This window comes from Culex pipiens, chromosome 2 (genome assembly GCF_016801865.2).
Source record: "Culex pipiens pallens isolate TS chromosome 2, TS_CPP_V2, whole genome shotgun sequence".
NCBI classification, from domain to species: Eukaryota; Metazoa; Arthropoda; class Insecta; order Diptera; family Culicidae; genus Culex; species Culex pipiens.
In genome coordinates this window covers 31,329,462-31,355,197 of record NC_068938.1, presented here as the reverse complement: position 1 = coordinate 31,355,197, position 25,736 = coordinate 31,329,462, and the positions used below count along the sequence as shown (strand labels likewise).

The following is a 25,736-nucleotide window of genomic DNA, read 5'->3' as shown; positions in this document are numbered from 1 at the left end:
TGCGACGACTTTTTTTTATCAGCAACTCGGCGCAGGGGGTTGACGCATCTGTCAAAGGTCGTACAACGGGAATGATGAAAGAAACTAAGAAAAAAAAAAAGTTTTTTTTTAGTTATTTTGAAATTTATTTTTTCTCAAATAAATGTAATTAGTAACACTTATTTGTAATACTTTTTGTCATTATTCATTTCCAACTTAAACTAAGAAATTGCTCTAAATAGTTTAAAGCTGTTTTTTTGTGTTGGGATTTATTGAACAACAATCATTACAAGCACAATACTGCAAAAAGATCATAATGTTTTTAAGTTTTTTGAATGTTCAGCACAAGAAAAAGATCCGTGGATGTCCAAGTTTCAATCCCTTGGTAATTTGTTTGCTGAGGTACTGGAATAGAAAGCAAAAAGAAAGAAGTACTAGATTAGATAAAGGTAATGGGATGTGTGGGTTTAAATAGGTTTAGACAAACTATTTCGTAAAAAATAAAATGTTAACAATTTAGATTCAATCAATACATTTTTTATTATATTAGTACAGCGGCTAGCCAAGTGTCAATCTAATGTTTATTTCTAACTATAAATTCAGACTGTAAATAAGCGTTATGAAAGAATTTGGATTTCTTTTGGTGTTGGTTGCCAAAACTCTAAGAATGTCATTACACTCAAACCCCGATGGTTTGACACCAATTGTTGTCAAACGAACGGGGTCACGTTTTAGTTTGACACCCCTTTTACACGGAGTTCACACACACTACTAAACGTATGTTTTGAAAGTGTGCGTGAGTGCCGTGTAAAAAGTGACAGTTCGTCACTTTTTAGTTTGACTTTGACCAACCAACGGGTTACAAACTAAAAAAGTGTCAAACGAAAAAGTGACCAACCACCGGGGGTTGAGTGTACTAATAAATGTGATAAGGAATTATATAAATTTTTTTTTTGCATATTTAACTCAAACAGGAGCGGCAAAAAGATTTTGACATAGGACTATGTCTTTACTTACTATATTGGGGGGCCAGTTCAGAAATTCGATCCAAAGCGTCACTTTTAAGCGTTAAAAAAGGGGACATTTTGAACGCTTATATCTTTTTTCCCTGTGAATCAATCCAGATGGTTGGACCACCAATCGAAAGAGGAAGACTTCAGCTATTGTTTAACTACATAGATAGTCTGACTAAACATAGTTAAAGCACTTAAAACATGCAATCAAAATGAGTAATTTTTCAGTACAAATCGGACAGATGACCAATCAGAGCGAGCGTATGCATTCGAGACCGCGCCCCTTTTGTGCCGTTCTCCGGCTGTGCCGCTATTTAAGCAGAAAATTTCGCAAAAGCAAGTCACTTTGGAACGAGCACTCAAACTGTGCACGTCGGGCCGTCGTGGAGCAGCAGCAGCAGCGGCCAATAGAAGAAGAGGACCAGCAACCAGAAGGAAGAACCACCGGCAGCAGAAGGAGGAAATTCGAGTGAAGCGGACGGCGTGGAAGTCGCTATGATGCGACGGTTCTCATGAAAAATGGCCAATTCGACAGTGGTGGAAAAAACCTGGAGTGGCCGGTGCCCTCGAAGCAGGTTCCCTCGGGACGGAGGAGGGGCGGGGGGGGGGGGGACATTTACAGAAACATACGAGTTGTGGCAATATGGGTATCAAAATTCATGGTTTTTGATACTGAACATAATAATGGCCATTTCGACAGTGGTGGCCAAAACCAGGAGTGGCCGGTGGCCTCAAAGAAGGTTCCCCCGGGGCCTGGGGGGACATTTACAGAAACATACGAGTTGTGGCAATATGGGTATCAAAATTCATGGTTTTTGATACTGAACATAATAATGGCCATTTCGACAGTAGTGGCCACAACCTGGAGTGGCCGGTGCCCTCAAAGAAGGTTCCCTCGGGGCGTGGGGGGACATTTACAGAAACATACGAGTTGTGGCAATATGGGTATCAAAATTCATGGTTTTTGATACTGAACATAATAATGACCATTTTGACAGTAGTGGCCACAACCTGGAGTGGCCGGTGCCCTCAAAGAAGGTTCCCCCGGGGCCTGGGGGGACATTTACAGAAACATACGAGTTGTGGCAATATGGGTATCAAAATTCATGGTTTTTTATACTGAACATAATAATGGCCATTTTGACAGTAGTGGCCACAACCTGGAGTGGCCGGTGCCCTCAAAGAAGGTTCCCTCGGGGCCTGGGGTGACATGTACAGAAACATACGAGTTGTGGCAATATGGGTATCAAAATTCATGGTTTTTGATACTGAACATAATAATGGCCATTTCGACAGTAGTGGCCACAACCTGGAGTGGCCGGTGCCCTCAAATAAGGTTCCCCCGGGGCGTGAGGGGACATTTACAGAAACATACGAGTTGTGGCAATATGGGTATCAAAATTCATGGTTTTTTATACTGAACATAATAATGGCCATTTCGACAGTAGTGGCCACAACCTGGAGTGGCCGGTGCCCTCAAAGAAGGTTCCTCCGGGGCCTGGGGGGACATTTACAGAAACATACGAGTTGTGGCAATATGGGTATCAAAATTCATGGTTTTTGATACTGAACATAATGGCCATTTCGACAGTAATGGCCACAACCTGGAGTGGCCGGTGCCCTTAAAGCAGGTTCCCCCGGGGCCCGGAGGACTTTTTACAGAACCATACGAGTTGTGGCATATTGGTATCAAAATTCATGGTTTTTGATACTGTATATGAAAATTGACATTCCGACAGTAGTGGCCACAACCTTGAGTGACCGGTGATCTCAAAGCAGGTTTCCCCGGGGCCCGGAGGGTCTTTAACAGAACCATACGAGTTGTGGCAATATGGATATCAAAATTCATGGTTTTTGATACTGAACATGAAAATTGACATTTCGACCGTAGTGGCCACAACCTGGAGTTGCCGGTGCCCTCATAGAAGGTTCACCTTGGGAGAACATTTATGACAATTTTGCCGACAAATCTATGAAACAAAATAAAATAATCTTATTTCAGATTTCACTAGCAATCCAAAAACACATTCAAATTGTTTGGTCCTATGTCTTTCGTTTATGTCTCTGACATACCATCTTGATCTTTTTCAGTACGAGTTTAACATTTACCCACATAACGAAGAGCGCTGAAAAAACGAGTTTTGCAAGGAGTTCCATAATTATTTTTTTGCATTATTTGAATGCCGAATTGTCCACGCTCCTTACAAAACAGTTTTTTTTTGCATGGACAATTGGGTACTAAGGGAGCGTTCTTTTATTACGTAACGCAGAAGGGGGGGAGGGGGGGGTCGGAGTCCGTGTTACGCTCCATACAAAATTATTAAAATTTGTATGGAAATTTTGTTACGAGGGGTGGGGAGGGGGTCCAAAAGTCCGATTTTTCGCGTTACGTAATAAAAGAACGCTCCCTAAAGCTCTATGTCAATTTGTATGAACAACGGTGAAAAACACGATCAAAAACCATTTGTGATCACTTTTTTTCATTTTAAAGCAAAAAAAAATGACAAGACAACATTTTTTGATTGATCAACTATGGTCCCCTTTGATAGAGCTGTCAAGTAGAAACTTTTCTGTCAAGAAGGACCGCGAGGGTAATTTTTAAAAATTGATTTAAAAATCCTTTTTAAACTCTTTGTGGTCGTACAAAGGGTCATTGTACTCAGAAAAATAAGCTTTATCGCCGTAAACAATAATATTAGCAATCTAAGCTTCATTTTAGGACCCAATTTTAAATTTAAACTGTTTGATTTATTTTATGGTTTTTTTTTTCAAAATTGTGCACCAGAGCAACATTGAAAAAAGATTTTCCACGCACTTTTCACCTGTAACAGGGTTAAAAAAGACTTAAGTTTTTTTTTGAGGACTGAAAAGAAAACTTTCCAGCCAAAAAGAACTACGGACAAAAAAATGCCGCCGAACTAAGCCGTTGGAAACATTTTTCAATATTTTGTTTTCTGTAAAAATAATTAAACCCAATAATAAAATTTTAAGTTCTGAATGACAATTTGATATATCGCTGCCTTTGTGCTTAGTATAAGAGAGCACAGATGCATCTATTTGCTGCTGTTTTTCTTTATAAACGAAATAATTAATTTCTGACGATTTTTGAAACAATACGGTTTGTCATTTCCGAAAATGGTTAAATATGAATAAATAAGACTAAAGACGTTTAGAAGTTGCGCAATTTTGAGCTCAGTAAATTGTCCTACAAAGAAACGCAATAAAAACATATATTTTCAATGCCATGATTTAGTTAAGTTTTAGTTTTTATAGAAAATTCTAGACATGAATATTTATATAACTTTAAAAAGTAATTATAATGAAATTACTCCGCCTCTAGCCAGGCTTGAATCCAAAAATATAGTTTTCTATCCATTGTTGATCTTCAAAAACGATTGAAAAGAACTACTCTTGAAATATAGAAAAATGTAAAGTTCGAAAATTAGACTTATTTTAAGTTACTTTGCCAATGATTTCAAAATGTTTTTTTTATTGGGTCCAAAACACTTATATGCCAAAAAATCTTAAATAAACATGAACTGAACAAGATAAATGCAATAAATAAATGCAAAGACTTAAAAAACAAGACAAATTTAAAAAAAGAAGTAGAGGTTTTCACAGGGCAAAATTTATTCACGGGATTACAACACGGGAACAACAACAAAACACTAAAAATAAAATGTGAGCATAAGAGGGTTAAAGTTGTCCGATTAAAAAAAAATAGACAAAAACTTAAAAGGAATGTCATCAAAAACAAATGTAAGAACATTTTCGTAATCTTACTATGCGATTTATTGCCACTTTTAAATCATTTTATTGTTTACGTATTTATCTAGTAAATTTTAAAAAAATTTCGACTTCTTACCTAAAGCGCTAATTCTACCACTAAAATTACAAAACAAAATAGAGCATTTTTAAATAATATCAGACTTTTCAATTCTAATCTACTAGTACGAACTTCAAAGCATAAATTTCACCTTAAAACTTACTTCGCCAACTTCCTGTACTCGCGCCGGCCACCGCGCGAAAATATCCGCAACTGGCTGACGAAGCTTCCGAGCCGCAGGATCGAACTCAGCACCAGCACGATCCCCCCGACCAGATAGATGTTGATGATGGTGTTCTCCACCGGCATCTGGCAGCGTGCGATCGTGTGCTCCGAGGGGGAAATCTGCGCCAGCACAAAGCTCGGGTTGTTTTTGTTGCGCCAGCTGAACGAGGCCAGCGTGTACTCCTCGATGCCGAGTCGATTCTTTGCCACGTGGCAGTAGTGGTGGGTGTGACCGCTGAAGGACAACCGCGGGTTGATGAGTTCGCCGATGAGATCGGTTGATTCTTTCGAGATGACTTCCCAGCGTTCCCGGTACAGTTCGATTTGGGGCGCGTCGTACTCCTGGCAGGCTCGGTCCGACTCGCGGTACATCGGGTAGTGCTGCAGGACGATCGGCCGGCTGTACTCTTCCAGTTTTGGGACCGATTTGCATCCGTGGCCGACTCCGCGGCCACATTTGAAAATCGCCGAAATCCCACGAAGTTCCTTCTCCGCCGTTTCGCACAGCTGACAACCGTCCCCCTCCATGGCCACCGAGTTGATGGCGACAAAGTTAACGCCCCGGATGCTGGTCATTGTGACTCCGGTGTTGTTGAAGGCCTTCCCGAAGCGGTGCGTCAAATAGGGATGGGTCGCGTAGTGAAAGCCAATGTCGTGATTTCCAACGATGCTGTAAAGCTGCGTACCCTCCGGCGTGTGGAACAACTTCCGGAACCGGTCCACGTACGCGTCAAATTCCTTCTGGTTGACCCAGTTTCCCTCGTCGAAAATGTCCCCCAGCACGAACACGGCCTCCGGACGGAACAGCGTCATGGCGGACTGGAAGGTGCGGTGCATTTGCCACTCGCGGCGCAGCTTGTCGAACCAGTGGCCGTGGATGGGCCCCAGCAGGTGGGTGTCTGCAAGGAGCATTACCTTGACCGGTTCCTGGCCGTTTACGGGGTGTGGTTTCGTGGGCCATTGGCACTGAAATAATTTTAAAAAAAACCTTAAGATTCAACAAAAAAAATATCCTGGACCTTACCTCCAGCAGCACCAAATAATAGACGAAGAACTCGTTGAACAGCACCAGGCAGAGGGCACCGGCCAGCAGGCGGAACAGCAGATTACGTAGTTTCATTCTTGAGTGAGTGGATGATCGATGTTTTCTTCGGCCGCCGATAACAGCGTTGCTGTTATCTTGGGCCGTTAAATCACTGCCGCTGCTGCAGCTGATAAGATAAAGGTTCTGTGACGAATTTCGTCTGCGGTGGTCAAATTGGGGTAAAATATTTTGTTTACTTCGCTCTAGTACTGCGTTTTGTCTGCGAAAAATAGAGCTTTATGACGTTTCGCGTACGCACACTAGCGCACCATTTGATTTTGCTGGCCGGACAAAATTTAACCTCACTTTTATTCGTGTACGTACACGCAATACATACGCACGTAAATAACTCTATAGGAGAAACGTCAAAATTAAATGTCACCTTCAGAAACGGTTTGTTGTAAAGTTGGCGATTAAGGGGTTGTCAAGGGGTGCGCAAAATAAATGTTATGACTTGATTACATAAAACCTTTTTTTCAAAAAAAAATTAAACTGTTTTTGCGATATAAAAGACTATAAATTCTTAAATTCTTAAATTCTTAAATTCTTAAATTCTTAAATTCTTAAATTCTTAAATTCTTAAATTCTTAAATTCTTAAATTCTTAAATTCTTAAATTCATAAATTCTTAAATTCTTAAATTCTTAAATTCTTAAATTCTTAAATTCTTAAATTCTTAAATTCTTAAATTCTTAAATTCTTAAATTCTTAAATTCTTAAATTCTTAAATTCTTAAATTCTTAAATTCTTAAATTCTTAAATTCTTAAATTCTTAAATTCTTAAATTCTTAAATTCTTAAATTCTTAAATTCTTAAATTCTTAAATTCTTAAATTCTTAAATTCTTAAATTCTTAAATTCTTAAATTCTTAAATTCTTAAATTCTTAAATTCTTAAATTCTTAAATTCTTAAATTCTTAAATTCTTAAATTCTTAAATTCTTAAATTCTTAAATTCTTAAATTCTTAAATTCTTAAATTCTTAAATTCTTAAATTCTTAAATTTTTAAATTCTTAAATTCTTAAATTCTTAAATTCTTAAATTCTTAAATTCTTAAATTCTTAAATTCTTAAATTCTTAAATTCTTAAATTCTTAAATTCTTAAATTCATAAATTCTTAAATTCTTAAATTCTTAAATTCTTAAATTCTTAAATTCTTAAATTCTTAAATTCTTAAATTCTTAAATTCTTAAATTCTTAAATTCTTAAATTCTTAAATTCTTAAATTCTTAAATTCTTAAATTCTTAAATTCTTAAATTCTTAAATTCTTAAATTCTTAAATTCTTAAATTCTTAAATTCTTAAATTCTTAAATTCTTAAATTCTTAAATTCTTAAATTCTTAAATTCTTAAATTCTTAAATTCTTAAATTCTTAAATTCTTAAATTCTTAAATTCTTAAATTCTTAAAAAAAATTGTAATTACATTACATTTTTGAATATTTTAGTTTTTTGATTCCCAAATATTTGATTTTTTTTTATTCAAATAAATTCAAAATTATCGAAATTTCAGAGTTTTTTAAATATTTTATTCCTTAATTCATATTTGTTTTAAATTTAATCTTTAAAAAATCTTTTTTAAACTATTTTTTTTACTATTTTTTGATTTGTATTGTTGAATTTCTTTATTCCTTTAATTTAAGAATTTCGTTGTTATTTTATTCTCGATTTTTTGAATATTTTATCTCCAAAAAATATAAAATTATCTAAATTTCAGAGTTCTTTTGAAATATCTCAGAATGTATTTGTATGGAACTTCGGATAATCGAATCACGAACAATTTTTTTTCGTATTTTTCGAGTTCTACGTCCCCATTTCAGTCAAATTTGAGTTGCTTATTGCCTATTAGCATACCAAGTACAATTTTTCAATATTTCAACACCGCCATTTTGGCTGCCATCTAGGAATTAACAATTCTTAATCACTTTAGAGCATGTTTGGGGTCATAATCAAGCTTATTAAACAAAAACAAGGCAACTAGAACTAGACGAACTAGATTATTTAAAATCAATTTTTTCCGCTAAATATTTGAAACATAGACAGAAATATTCAGGCATGGTAACAATTATTGAAATATAGCCAGACAAGTGATTTAAAACTCTGTAACCTTTCCTCTTTCACTATCCACCTTGAAGAGATGAATGCACAATGGTGTAAAGTCTCTATAATAAAACAAAAAAAAAAACAAGACAAATGCATTTTTTCATAATTGGATTACCCGAAGATTCCACTATCCGATTTCTTATTTTCTTAATTTTTGAATTTATATATCTATAAAGTTAAGTTTTTTTTCAATTCTTAAAAATGTTTAGACTTTGAATTTTCAATTTCGCAATTTTGGAGATCCTTAAATTTCATAATTTAATAACCTTATTTTTTCAGAATTCATAGGTTTCTGAGCTTTAAATAAAACATTATTTCCGTCATTATATTTTAGAAAAATAACCATAACTTATTTTGAAAATACAATTGGGTCCTAAAATGAAGCTTAGATTGCTGGTATTATTGTTTACAGCGATAAAACTTATTTTTCTGAGTACAATGACCCTTTGTACGACCACAAAGAGTTTAAAATGGATTTTTAAATCAATTTTGAAAAATTAATCTCGCGGTCCTTCTTGACAGAAAAGCTCCTACTTGACAGCTCGTTCCAAGGGGACCATAGTTAATCCATCGAAAAAATGTTGTCTTGTCAAAAAAAAATTTTGCATTAAAATGAAAAAAAGTGATCAGAAATGGTTTTTAATCGTGTTTTGTAACGTTGTACATAAAAATTGACATAGGGCTTTAGTACCCAATTGTCTATATCACCCTTCTGTTATTGGTGGGGTAGCTTTGTTATGACTTGTTTTTCTACATGGTAATTCATGGTGATTCAATCAATTATGTTCAAATCAAAATCAAAAAGTGATCAGAAGTGATTCTCCGGCATGCTTTTTATATAAGTAAACATTTACAGATATGATTTTTATCGAAATGAACGTGAATTTAAACATGTAATTAACTTGAGTAATTACAAATTCTTCCACTGTCCGTCACAACCATCGCCTCACCCCTTGCACCGTAAATTCATTCCCAAAGGGGCTATAACTGTCAAGTGCTTGATCTGTCATCTGTCTTCGCCTTCACGGCCATCGTCGTCGCCGTCGCACGGAAAAATCCTCGTTCACTTTGTTCGCTGTAGCGAGTCGGGTCGGGTGTCGGATTGATTGCGTGTGGTTTCGAGCGTTTAATTCGCGATTCCGCGCAAGTGACGAAAGGCAGAAGCAAAGAGGAGCAATATTCTCTTCTTTTCTTTCCGCGAGTGACACTAGTGTGAGTGGTTTTTTTTTGCACTTGGTGTGGCGAAAAATTGGCAGATTCCGAAAATTTACGTGAAATTCCGTTTTCTTCCCCCACCCCGTAGGTTCCACATCGGAGCAGACGCACACACACACACAGGATGAAAATCTGGACCTCAGAGCACGTATTCAAGTAAGTGCGGAGGGGCCACGGCCTGCTTCGTCGGTGGAAAGTTTGACAGCTGCTGGCGAGTCCGTCGGGAGGACAGAATCGATTATGTAAAAGGCCTACTGCGGTGTTGGTGGTCGCGAATGCAACGAAAGGGCAGGGAATGCTTCTGGAAGGTTCCCGTCTGGAGCGAAGCGCAAAAGTGACAATTTTGAGACGCTTGACAACAGACCGCAAGAGATTGTGGACAGGTGACCTTTGGACGGACGTCGCTCGCCTGATTATGAAATTCGCTTTGAAAGCTGCATCAGATTTCAGAAGAGCGAAGAAAATGAATGAATGACGGAAGCACGTAAAGACACGACGGGGAGCGCGCGGTTGTGGTCGTGTTGCAGTTGTGGGTGTGCGCGGAATGTGCTTCTTTGTTGTGCAGGCGAGCTGAGGCACGTGTGTGGCACGACCGGCTGATTCGAGCTGACCAACTCGAAGTTGTTGTTAAACAGATTTCGAAGGTCTTACGACGTTCAGTGCAGAACTACAACTTGCTTGCGTCCTTGATTGACGCCAAGTTGAGTGTCGCTCTGCGAAATGTCGATGTCCTCCAGGTAGGAAGTGCCTTGAGAGTGCGCACGGAATAAGACTTTCACGTTCCGTTAGAGAAGGGGAAACCTGCTGTATGAACACAGAACTTAGATCAATCACCAACAAGTGCTACAAGATGTGAAAGAATGTGTTCATATCTGAGCGATAAATCACGGTACAAAGTCTAAAATTTGTACTTGTTTCGCGTTCAAGTGGAAGTTTGACAAAGTTGTTGAACAATGCAATTTGATCGAAAAAGATTGTCAATAGTGAGCAACACAGTTAAATGTTATTTGTTTTCAATCTTTGACTGCTGAGTAAACAACATTTTCTGCATACATATTCAAAATAGACTTTTGAAACGGATCAACATGTTGATTATCAACTGTTTATCGAGCCAATTTTCTCACTGAGTTAGGAAACACGTCAACTTAACTGATAATTGTACAATACAAATTAATCAGACTATTCTAAAAGTAAACACTTCTGTATAGATCCAAAGTCTGCATAAAAAAGTGTTCCGAAGTTGTTGATTTCTGGGTCGATGTTTGCTTTCGAAATATTCATACAAATTGCTTTCAAATAAATTACAGGGTGGTCACTTGAGTCGGGAAAAAGTCTGGAATTCTCCAAAAATAAAAAAAGTCGGGAAATGTTTTGAATCCGATGTATACTTGTTGAAAAGTTGTTTTCTAACTTTTAAATAATTTGCATATTTTTGAAGACTGCTAGGCGTCATCTAACCTAAGGCACTCTCCAGGATCCCTTCGAATGATTGGCTGCGCTAGGGTCTGATTAGATTAGATTAGAGATTAGATTTTAAATAATTTGCATATTTTTTAATTTGCTTCTAGCCCTTTTGAACAAAATGATTTTATTATTACTTATTAAATGACGAAAATGTATCAAAAAATTTGTCTAAAAAATCAACAGTATCAGTTTTCCTTCAGTTTTTTAGAAAAAAATTACGTAAACACGTAATAAACTTTCTATTTTACGTTTTGCGGGTCGAACGAAAAATTCAAATTTAATCCACAATTCAAAAGTTCCCATAAAAAATATTCCGAAATTACAGAATTACAGAATTCAAAAGTTCCTATAAAAAATATTAGATTTAGTTTTTTTTCGGAAAAAACATCCATCATCCGACCCTTCGTTGTTTAAGTATCTGGCAACCCTGTCTCGAGTTATGACCACCTGTGTACTTATTTTTCTGGATCTAAAAAAATAGCTGGAATATGTGTCCGAACCACTCATATTACCCATTGTTGGTAAAAAGTGAGGAAGGCATCAACCACATAGGTGGATTAAGTTAGTTATTTTTATTTCGGCCATTTTTAATTTATTTAATGTATTTTGTTGTTACAAAATTTCTCATGAAGTAAGTGGTAAAGTATGAAGTCTTATTTAATAAAATGTAATTAGTAGTTGGCGTAAAATTTAAAACATGGTAATACTGACAAATTTACAAATAAACATTAATTTTTAGAACTTAATATCAAAATACAGTAAATTGAAAAGGAATGTTGGTAAAAATATTTTTTGCATAAACTCTTTGATTCTGTTTTAAAATAATGAACTGTTTTCAGGCGTTCCCGAAAAAAATATAACATAAAAATATGTTTTCAACTTATTGTCATTACTTTTTCTTTTCCTATTCTGCCGTTCTACGCATAATTGTCCCGCCGCCCTATATGTCCCTAATCACCCGGTTAACATTTTATCACTCTTATTTGTAATCCTCTTAAAGATAAACATGTAAACAAGATGAAATGCTTCGTAAAACGCATGATTTCGTAATAGAAAATACTTGGTGGGGCAATTATGCGTAGAAGTTCAACGATGGGACAAACAGATTTGGTGTTGTTTTCAATGATGAATGAATGAATTCAATGAACAAAGTACTAGATTTCTGGAGTTTTTTTTTTTGAAAAAGTCCAATAAACCAAATTTTCAGTATTTGCTTTTTGGGTGTTGTTGAAACCGCCTTGAGTCAGGGGTATTAAAAAAAACACCCAAAAAGCAAAAACGGAAAATTTGGTTTATTGGACCTTTTTAAAAAAAACTCCAGATTTTATGTGTTTTTCTGAAAATAAACGAACGAATTCATCGTTCAAAATGAATCATAAAATCGGACGTTTTCTTAGATTTTTAATATTTAAAAAAAAATGATTGTTTTATTTTTTCCAAATATCGAAATTTTGAGAGTTTCCCTGCCTCAAGTGCATTTTTTTAATTTGATGTAAATTTTCAGCTTCTACTTAAATTGTCATTCACTTGTTTGTTTTTTTTTTTAATTTATTTGTAAATTATGTTAAGTCGTAGGTGCTGACTTTTTTCTTATAAATCATTCGCAATCATTTTTTAGGCGAGAAATTCTATTTTTGAAGGTTCTGGAAAAGACGAGAAGCTGAAATTTTTAAACATTGGACGGTCTGTGAACTGTTCCAAAATTGTAAGATAGCTGTATTTCAAGATATTCGTAATAATATTCCTCAACAGTATTGCCAGATCATCGTGCTTTACTGGAAAAGTCTAAAAATATCTTTTCAACGAACTATGATAAGAATGTTATCGAGGTTTTATACAGAAATCCGACCTTTACTTAAATTATTTTAAAATCTTTTTTTAATGGTTGCTGAAAAGTTTAATAAAAGCAAAAATATTTAAAATACACCACTTGAAAATCGACTTGCAATCACTAAGATTTTTTTTTTACCGAACATCGAATTACTGATTTTTTTCGATCTTTCTACTTCAGAAGTTTGGATAACTGAAAACTGCCGAATTTGGTAAAATCATACCGAAATGCTTTAAAAAAAGTTCTATTGTTAATCTTACTACAGATTTTCGGTAAAATTTTGTTCATTTTGACATCAATTCCTTGTTTTCGAAATTTTCGATTTACAATACCGCACACACTTAGTTTTTTTTACCGAATTAGTTGAAAAATCGGTAAAATTTAGATCGGCAAACGCCTCTGTCAAAATGAACCGAATTTTACCGACTTTCGGTTGTACGGTGAACAACAATGAACTTCATTACCGAATTTCGGTAAGATTATACCGAATTCGGTATTTTACAGTTTACCGAACTGTTCAGCAGTTGAAAATTTGGCAAACTTTTCCGAATTCGGTAAACAAATCTGAGTGTGTATGGCTTGTTATTGATTTTTTTCTGTCTTTAAAAAATCTTTTGAAAAAAATGACTAAAAGCTTTCATGAACGCCTTAAAAAATTTCACTAAAAATCAGGAAGTAAAAATATAAAATATAGGTATAGAGGATTTGCAGCAAAGCTAAAAGACACATGTCGCCACCTATGAATAAATAGCGTAAACCTACGATTTTTTGAAAAAATGTGTTTTTTCCTTCATAATCAACATTATTATAAAACTTATGCCAGATTTGGATGAGAAAAATCATTTCCAACAATTTGGTGTGCAACTTTCCAATATTTGTTTAATTTTTCTAAACTGTAAATTTAGAAAACGATAGTAATTTTGATTATTTGGCAAGAAAGTCTGTCAAAAGTAATTAAAAATTGATGTTCATTATTTTAAAGCAAAAAAAATTTTCTCGTCTTTTGCAACCAGTTTTATTAAGATTCATGCAAGGAATCATGAGAAATAAGCGATTTTATTCTTCAATAGAGAATTTGCAGCAAAGCTAAAAGACACATGTCGCCACCTATGAACAAATAGCGTAAACCTATGATTTTTTGAAAAAAAAAAATGTTTTTTTTCCTTCATAATCAATATTTTTATAAAACTTATGCCGGATTCGGATGAGAAAAATTATTTCCAACAATTTGGTGTACAACTTTCCAATATTTGTTTGATTTTTCTATGAGAAAACTGTAAATTTAGAAAAAGATAGTAATTTGGACAAATTGGTAAGAAAGTCTGTCAAAAATCAATAAAAATTATTGAATATATGTTAACACATCTGTTATCAACTACATAACTGTTTATTTCATTGATATATACAAGGAAACTCATTTTTTCGTGTTCCAAAACATGTTTTTAATAGAAAAAGTAAACAAATTTTGCGCGCCCTAAAATTGATATACATTATTTTAAAGCAAAAAATATTTCTCGACTTTTGCAACAAGTTTCATTAAGATTTATGCAGGGAATCATGAGAAATAAGCGATTTTGTTCTTTAATTCAGCAGAAAGGAATACGATTTTTGGCAAGTAACCTCATTTTGGCGCCACCTACATTTGAAACACAGTCGCGCTGCAAAACCTCAATCCAGCGGAAAGGAATACGATTTTTGGCAAGTAACCTCATTTTGGCGCCACCTACATTTGAAACACAGTCGCGCTGCAAAACCTCAATAGGTAAAACGCAGTTGCATACAATCCCAAAATTGCGTGCAATATGCTTAAGGAGCGAACCGCACTAATTTCCCCAATTCCCCATACAAATTCTGGAAAAAAACGTAACTTAATCCACCTTTAGGTGGTTGGTGCCTTCCTCTCATTTATAGAGTGATTCCAATTCCTTCCTACAGACTTTTTTTTTCAAGATTATACAGACACCGCCTTTAAGGAAAATGACATCCTTCTACAAGGCTTTTTACGTGGCGATCAGACGGGACCATTTGAGGTTATGTTAATTTTAGATAAGTCAGATCTTGAAAATTCTTAATCCACAAGAAAGGTGCGTGTTTCTAAAAATATATAACATGTGAGAGTTTCATGAAAAAACCACCCTTTTTACCATAATTTTAATTTAATGTGAAACAGTTTTTTTTCAACTTTTTTTTTAAGAAGTTAAGTGAAGTTCTCCACGGCATCTTCAAGTAAGTTTCGCTTGGAGTTTGACAGTTTTTGATTTTCAGATTTTCTTCTCATCTCTTTTTGGATAAATTCTATGGGTAGTTCAGGCTGGCAGGCAGTTTGGAAGGTTGAAAATTTGGTTGGTTGAATATAACCTCTTTGTTGAGTTGTCTAAAATGTGTGAAAATGTGAAATTCAATAGAAACTGATAAATAATCTTAATTTTCCTTTAAGGTGGTTCCAATAACTCAAGTCGAGACAGTCTTCCCGTTTCACATTACATAAACTAGAAAGCAATTATTTTTCGGTTCAGGGATTCTAATCAAATAATACAGCAAAAAAGAAAAAAAAAATCTACTAATCAGTGATTAACAGCCAATTTAGGTTGATACAAATTTAGTTTAATTTTTTGTTCTTAACTAAATTGCAAATATCTTGGTATGATTTTGGAAATCTTGAACAAATTTCTTCATATTCATAATTCGAAATAAAATTTACAAATACCAATGTCCTTATACGAAACAAGATTTCTTTTTCCAAACCCAAAGAACAGATTTCCCAGCAGAAGGCTGTCGGCAGCTTGTCCATCATTCCCCCCCACACACACACACACTGACTGACTGTGTATTATGCATTACATGTTCCAATAATAACTCACTGTTCCCCGTTTCTCGTTTCTTTCCTCCCCCTCCAACAGCCACCCGTGGGAAACCGTGGCCCAGGCGGCCTGGCGCAAGTACCCCAACCCGATCAACACGGCCGTCATCGGCACCGACGTCGTCGAGCGGCGCGTCGTGGACGGTGTCCTGCACACGCACCGCCTCGTCAGCTCCAAGTGGTACTTCCCCCAGTGGGCCCAGAAGGTGGGTATTTAGAACTTGAGAGGTGCGGACCAGGTGCGAAAGCTCCCAGGATTACGAGTTTATTGCGGCGTAATTCCTGACTTTTTTTTCTGATAACGAGAAGCTTCCAAAGCTAGCTTTCAATGAGGATTGAACTCAATTCTTTAAATCACGCTAAATTTTGCTGATTTCATTGCCACGGTCAGTCTCACTTTCGCCCATCCCGCAAATGTAGCGTGTCCAATTTGAGTGTTTTAGCCAGAGCAAAACGAAAAAGAGAGAAAAGTCTTGGCGAAGTCGTCGGAATTTGCTGACGCTCGTGGCCGGCGAAAGGTGATAAAAATACGAACCAAAGCCATCACTTACAGCGTCTTCTACACTTACAGTCTGTGGCACGTTCCTTTTCCTCCTTTTTTCTTCTCTTATCAGTCTACTGCAACAATTCGCGCGTCACAGAACGCGTAATCTTACCATTCAATCTCCTCTACCTCTGTCGTTGCACACATTCACACGCCGCCGCGAATCTATTTCATTCTGTTTGAATTTGCCTCGTGACGACGACGACGACTGGCCATCATTGCAAACAAGAAGAGAAGAACGAGTTAGAGGACGCCGCGACGCTATTTCGTGACGCGACACGTGAGCCACGAGCAAATTTCTGCTCTGCTATTACAAAAATAGTTTGGGAAGAATTGTACGGACGATGGCGCACCCAGTAGGAGGAACCTTAGTTGGGAAAGTTTTTGTTGACGGAACGTGGGAAATATCTGTCACGGCATGTTTCGGAAGTTGTCTCAAACTAGACCTATAGTTTAAGTTGACACTGTCATACCTGTGTTGTCATTCACGCACGTCTGGTTTAAAAATTTTGAACAGATGGAACGCTTGCACTACTCACTGCACTTAAACTTCACTGTATAACTGATCAAGTTGTTCAGGGGTTGATACGTTACATTTTTAGATTTGTGGTAAAGTTTCATGCTGCGATTAGAACTGACTTTCCGCGATAACGCGTTTTATCTAATCTCGTCGAAAGTAGTCTTAATCCCGTTTCGATTAATAAGAATCGCGCGGTTGCTGAACTTAAACGGGGTCAGGTCGAAACCTAAACATAATTTTAACTTACTCAATATAAACCCTAGAAGTTGCTCTAAAAAATCAACACAGATTGGCTTAGTTCAAAAGTTGACATTTTCGGTCCACAACAATGCTTCAAAACACTCGAGTCGTGGTGTCAATCAGGGTAGCCAGGCCTTGGCCACGCTAAAATAAAAATAAAATCTGGAATAATCTGGCAAACCAAATTGCACCAGTGACTGATGGGCGAGTAGTGGAAGGTAACAATTTTGTAAAGAAAGTGACATGATACAAAAAAAATCTTATGATGAAAGCAAGGTATTATTAATGATGTGTTTTCCAAAAGAAATTGAAAACGCAATTTTCACCAAAAGAATATTTTAAATCGTACAAATTCTTAATCAAACAAGCGTTTATGACAGTTATGCAAAAAAAAAAAAAAACGGACAGAGCAAAAGAAACCGAAAAGCTACGATATCTTACATGTTGAAGGAAACATCGGTAGAAAAGCTACCGTAAACTGGGGTGACTTTGATAGCCCGGGGTGACTTTGATAGGTTTTTCAAATGCCCGTCAAATCAATATCTAAATATTTTTGAGAATTTTGAGTATGTAAGCATTAAGGGATAGCTTATTATCGAACATGTATGCAAAAATATGACTGTTACATTGGATGTATCAAAATTAGTGGCCTAATCAAATTTCTATCAATGTCACCCCGTGCTATCAAAGTCATCCCAGTTTACGGTACTATAAACGAGTATAAGTCGAGCCAAAACATATATGCGCCAGCATTCTCGCGCTGGTATTCGAAGCTCAACTTGACAAATTGTCGACTTGGCGACGATGCGTCGAAAATCAATGCAGTGTGATTTTTTAGCGATTTTTCCGATTGATATTCATGTTGTATCGTCTTATTTACGAAGATGAAAATGACGTCCAGCCTTAAAGTAAAACCTATACCTTTCTTTAGTAAGAAAGGCAAAAAGTAAATCGTTCTAAAAATTGTTCGGGATTGCCGATCGATGTCAAATTTGTTTCAGATGCTCATGGTCTGTACTATGAATGTAGGAAGAAATTTCGGATAAAATTTGTAACGAAAAATGTTGGCGAAGGTCACCAGGTGGGCTTTTACTTTTTTTTAGGGATTTTTTTTTCTTATGGTAGGTTAATCAAACGGCTATAACTCGAGAACCAAATTATGAATCTGGATGAAAATTTGGGAGGTTGTAGAGCACGAAAAGTGCAATTTTTGAGATAAATAAAAGATATAAAAATGAAAAGTTTTGTCCATATTTCATTTGAAAACTGTGTATTTTGTTAAAAAGTCTGGCCACATCCGAAAACAGATGGATATTTCGAAATTTGAGCGGCAACTCGCCCTGGTTCAGCACACTAGCTTTCATCTGCATTCAGAAGAATCAAAATCGGACTCAGGGGAGCTGAGAACGACGTGACACGGAATTTATTTTCTCAAAATTCGAGGGTTGGAGATAGACAAGTTCTGTCAAGATGAATTGAGCGTCAAAAATCGATGCAGTGTGATTTTTCGGCGATTTTTCCGATTAAAATTCATGCTGAATCGTCATATTTACGAAAATGAAAATGACGTCCAGCCATAAAGTAAAACCTTTACCTTTCTTTAGTAAGAAAGGCAAAAAATAAACTAAACTAAAAAAAACAACGATTATTAATACTTTTGTTTTAATAATCGTTGTTTTTTTTAGTCTAGAGCATTAAAGACATAGAGTTAATAGTAGTTCATGCAACAAGTTGCAAAAAGAGGATTTTTTCAGCACGAGTCGTACAAATACGAAGAGTGCTGAAAAAATCAAGTTTTACAAAGAGTTCCATACAACATTTTTTGCAATTCCAAAAAACACACACTGAGTGAAATTTTATGTGAAATTTTCATGTATTTTCAATCGTTTAAATCAAAAAAAATTGAAAAGTGTTACTTTTCGAAACAAGTGCTGAAAAGTAGAACTTTTCAGCATTTATTTTGAAAAGTGTTGCTATTCGATTCTGTTATTTTTGGTACAGGAAAGTAGGCTATTTCGTCGTTCAAGAATGACAGGAAAAGTAAATAGTTTCACGACGGAATTGCAAAAACAATTTTAAGAGCGAGTTTTTCACCAATGTGTAACAGGTCGTATCGAGTTGTTCCGATTTGGTTGAAACTTTCAGCGTTTGTTTGTCTATACATAAGATGAACTCATGCCAAATATGAGCCCTCTACGACAAAGGGAAGTGGGGTAAAACGGGCTTTGAAGTTTGAGGTCCAAAATACATGAAAAATCTTAAAATTGCTCGCGTTTGCGTAAAACATCATCAATTCCAACTCTCCTAGATGCATTCGAAAGGTCATCCAGGATTGGTTTGATTTTTTACTGTTAAAAATGGATTGTTTTAAAACCATAATATCTTTTTACAACAGCCTCCAACACCCATACTCCCATAGGTCAAAAGTTAGGGAATTTCATGTACTATAAGCTTACGGTATTAAGTTTTTGGCCAATCGCAGTTTTTCTAATAGTTTTTCGATTTTTCTGAATCAAACATTTTACAACGTTAGTTTTTGCCCTGTAGGCTTCCATAGCGGCACTTTTAGGTCACAATTTTGTCATATTCGGAATTCTCGGAAAATTTCACATTAGTTAGAAGTATTGGAGTGGTTAATTTGATAAAAAAAAAATAAAACATTTTTGAAAAAAGAAATTGATTTTATTTACCCTGCGATCAATGCGTCAAATGCTGTATCAAGTTGGCGAAACCCTGTTTCACCCCTAATCCAACAAATTGTTAAAAAATATTTTAATTCATTCTAAATGGCAATTTTTCCATTCAAATTTACAACTCCAATACTTCTAACTAGAGTGAAATTTTCCGAGGATTCCAAATATGACAAAATTGAGACCAAAAAGTGCCGCTATGGAGGCCTTCGGGGCAAAAACTAACGTTGTAAAATGTTTGTTGTAGAAAAATCGAAAAACTATGAGAAAAACTGCGATTGGCCAAAAAGTTAATACCGGCTTATAGTCCATGAATTTACCTATCTTTTGACCTATGGGAGTATGGGTGTTGGAGGCTGTTGCAAAAATATATTAAGGTTTAAAAAAAAATCAATTTTCAACAGTAATTTGCAAAAGCTATGAGAAAAAATCAAGCCGATCCTGGATGTCTTTGGCCCATTTTGAAGTGCTTCAAAAGACCTTTCAAATGCATCTACGAGAGTTGGAATTGATGATGTTTTACGCAAACGCGAGCAATTTTAAGATTTTTCATGTATTTTGGACCTCAAACTTCAAAGCCCGTTTTACCCCACTTCCCTTTGTCGTAGAGGGCTCATATTTGGCATGAGTTCATCTCATGTATAGTATCAGGGTGGCCACCTCGGGAAAAAACCGGGAAAACCGGGAAAAACCCGGGATTTTTATCCACCGGGAGAAAACCGGGAAAAACTCGGGAATTCGACTGACAAACCGGGAAAATATTTTATGTTTATTTAAATTTTGACAAAAGCCCCTCTTTAATGTATTCAATATGTTCTTTTCTCAAATAGAATATTATTCCTGTTATTCTAAATGAAGAAATCGCGAAAACTAGCATTTTTTTTCCTCTACAGCAGCGGTTCTCGACCACATGTACCCCTGTGGGTACCACGAGCGGTCTCAGGGGGGCCAGAAAAAACCCCTCAAACGAAATATTTAAGAGAAAAAAAAATAAATTGATTTGAAGCAAAAGCTAACAACCATATTTAAGGTGCAGTGAATTACGGGCGAATTATTTTTGACCAATCAGAAAATGTTTAAAAAAATATTTGAATGATAAACCTATAATTTGCATTCGTTAAGAAATTTTAAGAATTTAAAATAAAGTGCACCGTTTTAGAGTTTTTTTCTTTTTGTTTTTTCTACGAATATTTGTTTCAAATTTGTAAATTGTGCCATTTAATTTAAAACATTCAAAATATTTGTAAAAATAATCATATGTTTCATAATTTGGATATTGTTAATTTGACCTTTGTTTGCTAAAATATTAGTTGTGCATAAAATTTAAATCAGGATTTTTTTTTAATTTAATGATCAAGATTTGTCCTTCAAAGAAAGCAGTAAAGAATTTTCTCAACCATTCGATTTTTTAAAGCTAAAATAGAATGATTTTTTAATGAAAATAGCTACAACTTCTAAAAAATACTATTAAATAGCATGTTTAAATCTGAAATCAAAACTATTTTTGAAAATTTTTCAAATGTATATTTTGGGCAGTTTAAAAAATCTCTGTTCCAAAAACAATTCGTCGGTCATCATAAATTTATACAAAATTATTATTATTAAATATGGAAGAAAAAATAATAGAAAAAATAAAAAAAAGTCAATGAATATTTAATTAACAGAAAGAATATCTCCAAAATGCTTGGCATTTTCAGCAGATAGTTTAAGAAATACAGAAAAACATTTTATTTTGAAGCTTTACTAAGAAAACTGATTTGAAGAAATGTACATGGACGTTGAGTAAAAAAACAAAAAAATAAGATATAACAAAAAAAAATTAAAGAACAAGCAATAGTCTCAACATTTGAATGCAAAAAGAGTTTAAAAATGCATTTTACACTAGTTCAGTTTTATTAGGTCCTTTTCGGTACTGGGACCTGGTTAGGACCGAGTCGGCTTTTGTAATTACATTTGACTTAATAATTACAGAGGATCTTGTGTGTAAATGTTAGTGGGAGGGGAGCCCAGGGGAATGTATTTTAAAAAGATTTCAGCTGATTGCACTCAATTTTCGATTGAAATTTAGATGTTCTATGAAAAAAAAAAATTTTTTTGCCCCCTGATTTTTCGGGGCAACTTTGAAGGAAGGGACAAAAACTTTAAATAAAATTTGTACCAGCCTTATGTGTTGTTGAAAAAATCGCAGCTCGATCATTTTTTATGATTTTTTACCATTTTGTGTTTTGGGTATTTCAGACAGTTTTTCTAAATTAAAATTATTTTCGAAAATTTATTCCATCAATCAACTTACCGAAGATACTTAATCGATAAAAAAAGTGTCAAGATACCGTTTTTTTTTATATTTGTATGGAACTTTCCTGCACTGCTGCCAAAGTGTATACATTTTTGTTTGGACTAATGATTCAAAAAGACTTTTTGGTTAAAAAGAAAGTACTCACCAAAAAATAATAATTAATTCACAGAAATTGATAATTCTTGGAATAATCGTTCTTCTTGAATACACAAAACCTCTTTTCAGAGAAACTTTACGAGCATTTATATAAATGTTGATAACAATGTATTTTTGCAAATCTTTTCTACAAAATTAATAAATTGTAAATGCCATTTCCTGCTTTCTAATAATAATTAATGTTATTCTAAAAAATTAAAAAGTTTTTTTTTATTTTTAGTTTGTAAAATCTATAGAGCATGATGATGAAAAATCCCAATCATTAGAAAAATTAGAGGTTTGGATTGGAAACAGATAAAAACGGCTTCGTTTTCAACTTACTTACTTTTTACTCAAGATATTTGAAAGCTTTCTTGAGGAACTCAAACTTTGAACCAGATGTATGCGTTCCAAAAGTATGTTGATACCAACGTTAGCCTGAAAAAACATTGTAATTTGGTTTAAAAACATTCCGGAAAATTCCTTCTGGTCTCGGGAGAAAACCGGGAAAAAACCGGGAAATTGAAAATCGAAATCTGGTGGCCACCCTGATGTATAGACAAACAAACGCTGAAAGTTTCATCCAAATCGGAGCACCTCGATTCGACCTCTAGAACAAACCGAGCAGAATTTACAAATACTGCCTCTTAATCTTTTCTGCAGGAGCAGCAAAGTGATGCCAGAAGAGAGTGAAGAAAAAGTTTATGTTTTCAGCGGAGGTTTTATTATTTCTGTAACATTTTAAATAGTAGACAAATCTCTTTGCACTCTTCGGCAAAGTTGTTCCCTGGAACACGGATTATAAACTCATGAGGTTTTTGAAAAATGCAAAAATCGTAAAATTCAAAGTCAAAGCGCCAGATCCTGTCGCAACCAATCAAGCTCATATTTGAGATTCGGGCTCAATACAACTAGGGGATCATGTCCTGAACTGCCCGCAAAATTGACATACAATTTTATTTATTGGAAGGGAATTCACTTAAATTCAATTGACGAAACTGAAACATTTACTGACATCAACTCCAACATTGCCGTGTTGATTTATCTACGCGTAATTCTCTAACGCATTTCTGCGGATATCCAAATCTCGTTTTAGCAGTTGTATTAAACTACAAGTTGCTGATATGTTTGCAATAGGTGCCTAATAGAATTACATGCCCTTCCCCTATTGAAGAATTTTTGTATGGACAACTTCCAAAATTGTATGAAGATTTCTATGAGTTTGGAGGAACCAAAGATATCTTTTTGTTCAGCATTTTTCAAAGTCACATGAAAAACATTATTTCAAGCCAATTTCTACTGTGTTGGTATATGAATAATAGATAGATTTGTGGCTCAATGCTAAATGCCGCCACAAATATTGTATCCCTCCACATCACGGCCCGACAGCGTGCAGTAATTAGCCCCCGTCAGCAAAAACTCTTGGCACCGATTGCCACGCTGCTCCGCCTGATGATGCCTTCTTATTCTCGCCACTTTGTATCTCTTTTACCATTCTGGTGTTACACAACCGCCTCGATATACTCGAGTTTGCACGCCATCGCCAGCTGACCGACCCGAGACACTTACCTTCTCAGACATGTTCAAGTGATTGGGCTAGAAATAGCCAACCAGCGCGCGCCGCCGTCACAGGTCATGTCAGGGCCGTTGGCCCGAGCTATTCTAATCGTTCGCTCCTCCATTACAGCTGATCGGATCGCCGAACGTGTGCTACGCCAGCGAGCAGTCCACGGTGGATCCGGGCAAGCGGCTGATGACGCTCAAGACGATCAACCTGACCTTTGGCAGCTTCCTGTCGGTGTACGAAACGCTCAGCTACGTTCCGCATCCGACGGACCCGTGCAAGACGCTGCTCAAGCAGGAGGCCACCGTCCAGGTGGAGGGCGTTCCGCTGAACCGGTACATGGAGGATGTGCTCACGAAGAACATCAGCACGAACGCGGGCAAGGGCCGGCAGGGCCTCGAGTGGGTGATAGGAAAGCTCAACTCGGAGGTAAGGGGATTGGTTTCGGCGGGAGGGGTTGACCCAAAATGATGATTATTTTCTCGCAGGTGAAAGAACTGGCCACGTCGGCCGCGACCAGCACGAACGAGATCCTCACCCAGACGAAAAAGTCCCTCGACGACATCACGGACCAGGCCCGGAAAAGCATGGACGAGCTGAGCGCGACCGCCCAGAAGATTCACATATAGTAACAAGCGCTGCGCGGCGTCGTCCTCATCACCATCACCAGCAGCTGCGACAGCAACACCAAGTTCAACAGGTAGTTCTGCTGGAGCCGACAGCAAAAACAGTGCACGATCCAAGACTTCTTCTTCTTCTGCTACTACTTCTTCTGCTGCAACACCCGCAACGACGACTACACCGTCATCGAGTTCATCAACTTCAGCTAGAGCTAGTACAATCCCGCCAAGCACTTCTTCCTGATTTTTGGGCCAAACCTTCGTTTCGTCACCGTTTTTCCCCACTCTCTCTCTCCCTCAATCTGTCTGTCTGTTGGTCACTATTTTTCCGTTGTGAAGCCAAATTGCGACCTCTAATTTATTTTTACTATAGTTTGCCAATTTATTAAATCCATCGTTTTCGTAAAACTGTTTTGCTCTTTCTGTTACGCACTTTTCAACACAACAATCGACGCCGGGCAGTATGCGTGTGCTCTCCGCAACAACAAAAAAGAAAGCGAAAAGAAAGCAAATCAGAGAGATAGCAATCCGTAACGGTTCTAGGATTAAGGCAATTCTAAATGTATGCGACAGAGATGTATAGTTTAATCAACTTGTTCGACATGGAAGGTGGGAAAAGGGGGAGAAAATCAAACTCTATATTATCGTGTAAATACTATAAACTAATTGTAAACGCTATCCTTAATTAATCAAACCAACCAAAACCGTGATTATTTAGCATTAAAACGTGACGCTACTAGTATTACTGTAGGAACTTTGATTTTTTTCAATTACACAATCACACAACTCTCGAGTTGGAGTCGCGAGCACCTTCTGTTTTCATGCTTGATTTTTGATAGAGTTTAGAACGCCAGCAGGAAAGTGGGAGGGAGAGTGTGGGGGAAAAACCAAATCCCGGATTACAGTAGAGTAGATTGACACATTCCTGTGGGAGGAGGATGCGCGGCGCGAACAATAAAAAACAAGCACACCATCAACCAAACAAATGTTTAAACACGCGGGGGAAAAGCAAGTTAGGGCACCGTTTAGGAGGGAAATTTATCAAAACTTATCGGGATTAGTGTGTGCGAGAAGAACTTTGTGTTAGGAGAGAACGTGTGAGTGAGCAAAATTTAAAATTTTGGACCAGAGCGTAGGCAAAAAAAATCATCATAAACAAAACATACGTCGTTGCTGTAGGACAATTGTTGCAAGAAGGGTGCGGTGAAAGGGAGGAAAATTTGAATTTGGACACAAAAGCAACAGCAACTCTCTGTTGTTTAAACGTTGCAATGTTTTTGATTTCTGGAAGCATGGAAAAGATTTAAAAAATATATAGTCTGTCTGAGTGTGATAGCTTGGATTGCAAAAAAAAAACTTGTCGACGTGAAGAATTATGATCCGAAATGCCAAACTGCTGAATCTCCAAGTGTCTCTCGTTTTATCTGGTGTTTGTTGATTATGAAAAAAGTGTTGGAACGTCTTGAGTCGTATCCTGCAGGACGTATTGTTCTGGCTGTCACACAAACAGAGTTGTTCAACAAAAAGCGG

General features: G+C 36.3%; 2 protein-coding genes across 2 annotated transcripts; one reads left to right on the top strand and one right to left on the bottom strand.

Moving 5' to 3' along the window:
* Positions 1 to 245: 245 nt before the first annotated feature.
* LOC120419677 (metallophosphoesterase 1 homolog) lies at positions 246 to 6,345 on the bottom strand. The gene is made up of 3 exons (XM_039582464.2): positions 6,068 to 6,345; positions 4,982 to 6,009; positions 246 to 384 (listed from the first exon to the last, which is right to left on the bottom strand). The coding sequence occupies exons 1-3, from the start codon at positions 6,161 to 6,163 to the stop codon at positions 354 to 356; spliced, it is 1,155 nt and encodes a 384-aa protein (XP_039438398.1). The 5' UTR covers positions 6,164 to 6,345; the 3' UTR covers positions 246 to 353.
* Positions 6,346 to 9,280: 2,935 nt separating this feature from the next.
* Positions 9,281 to 24,702, top strand: LOC120419647 (protein slowmo). Its single transcript, XM_039582403.2, has 5 exons — positions 9,281 to 9,439; positions 9,531 to 9,598; positions 15,638 to 15,803; positions 23,710 to 24,015; positions 24,075 to 24,702. Exons 2-5 carry the CDS (start codon positions 9,567 to 9,569, stop codon positions 24,213 to 24,215), a joined length of 645 nt encoding a protein of 214 aa, XP_039438337.1. The 5' UTR covers positions 9,281 to 9,439; positions 9,531 to 9,566; the 3' UTR covers positions 24,216 to 24,702.
* The last annotated feature ends 1,034 nt before the right edge of the window (positions 24,703 to 25,736 follow it).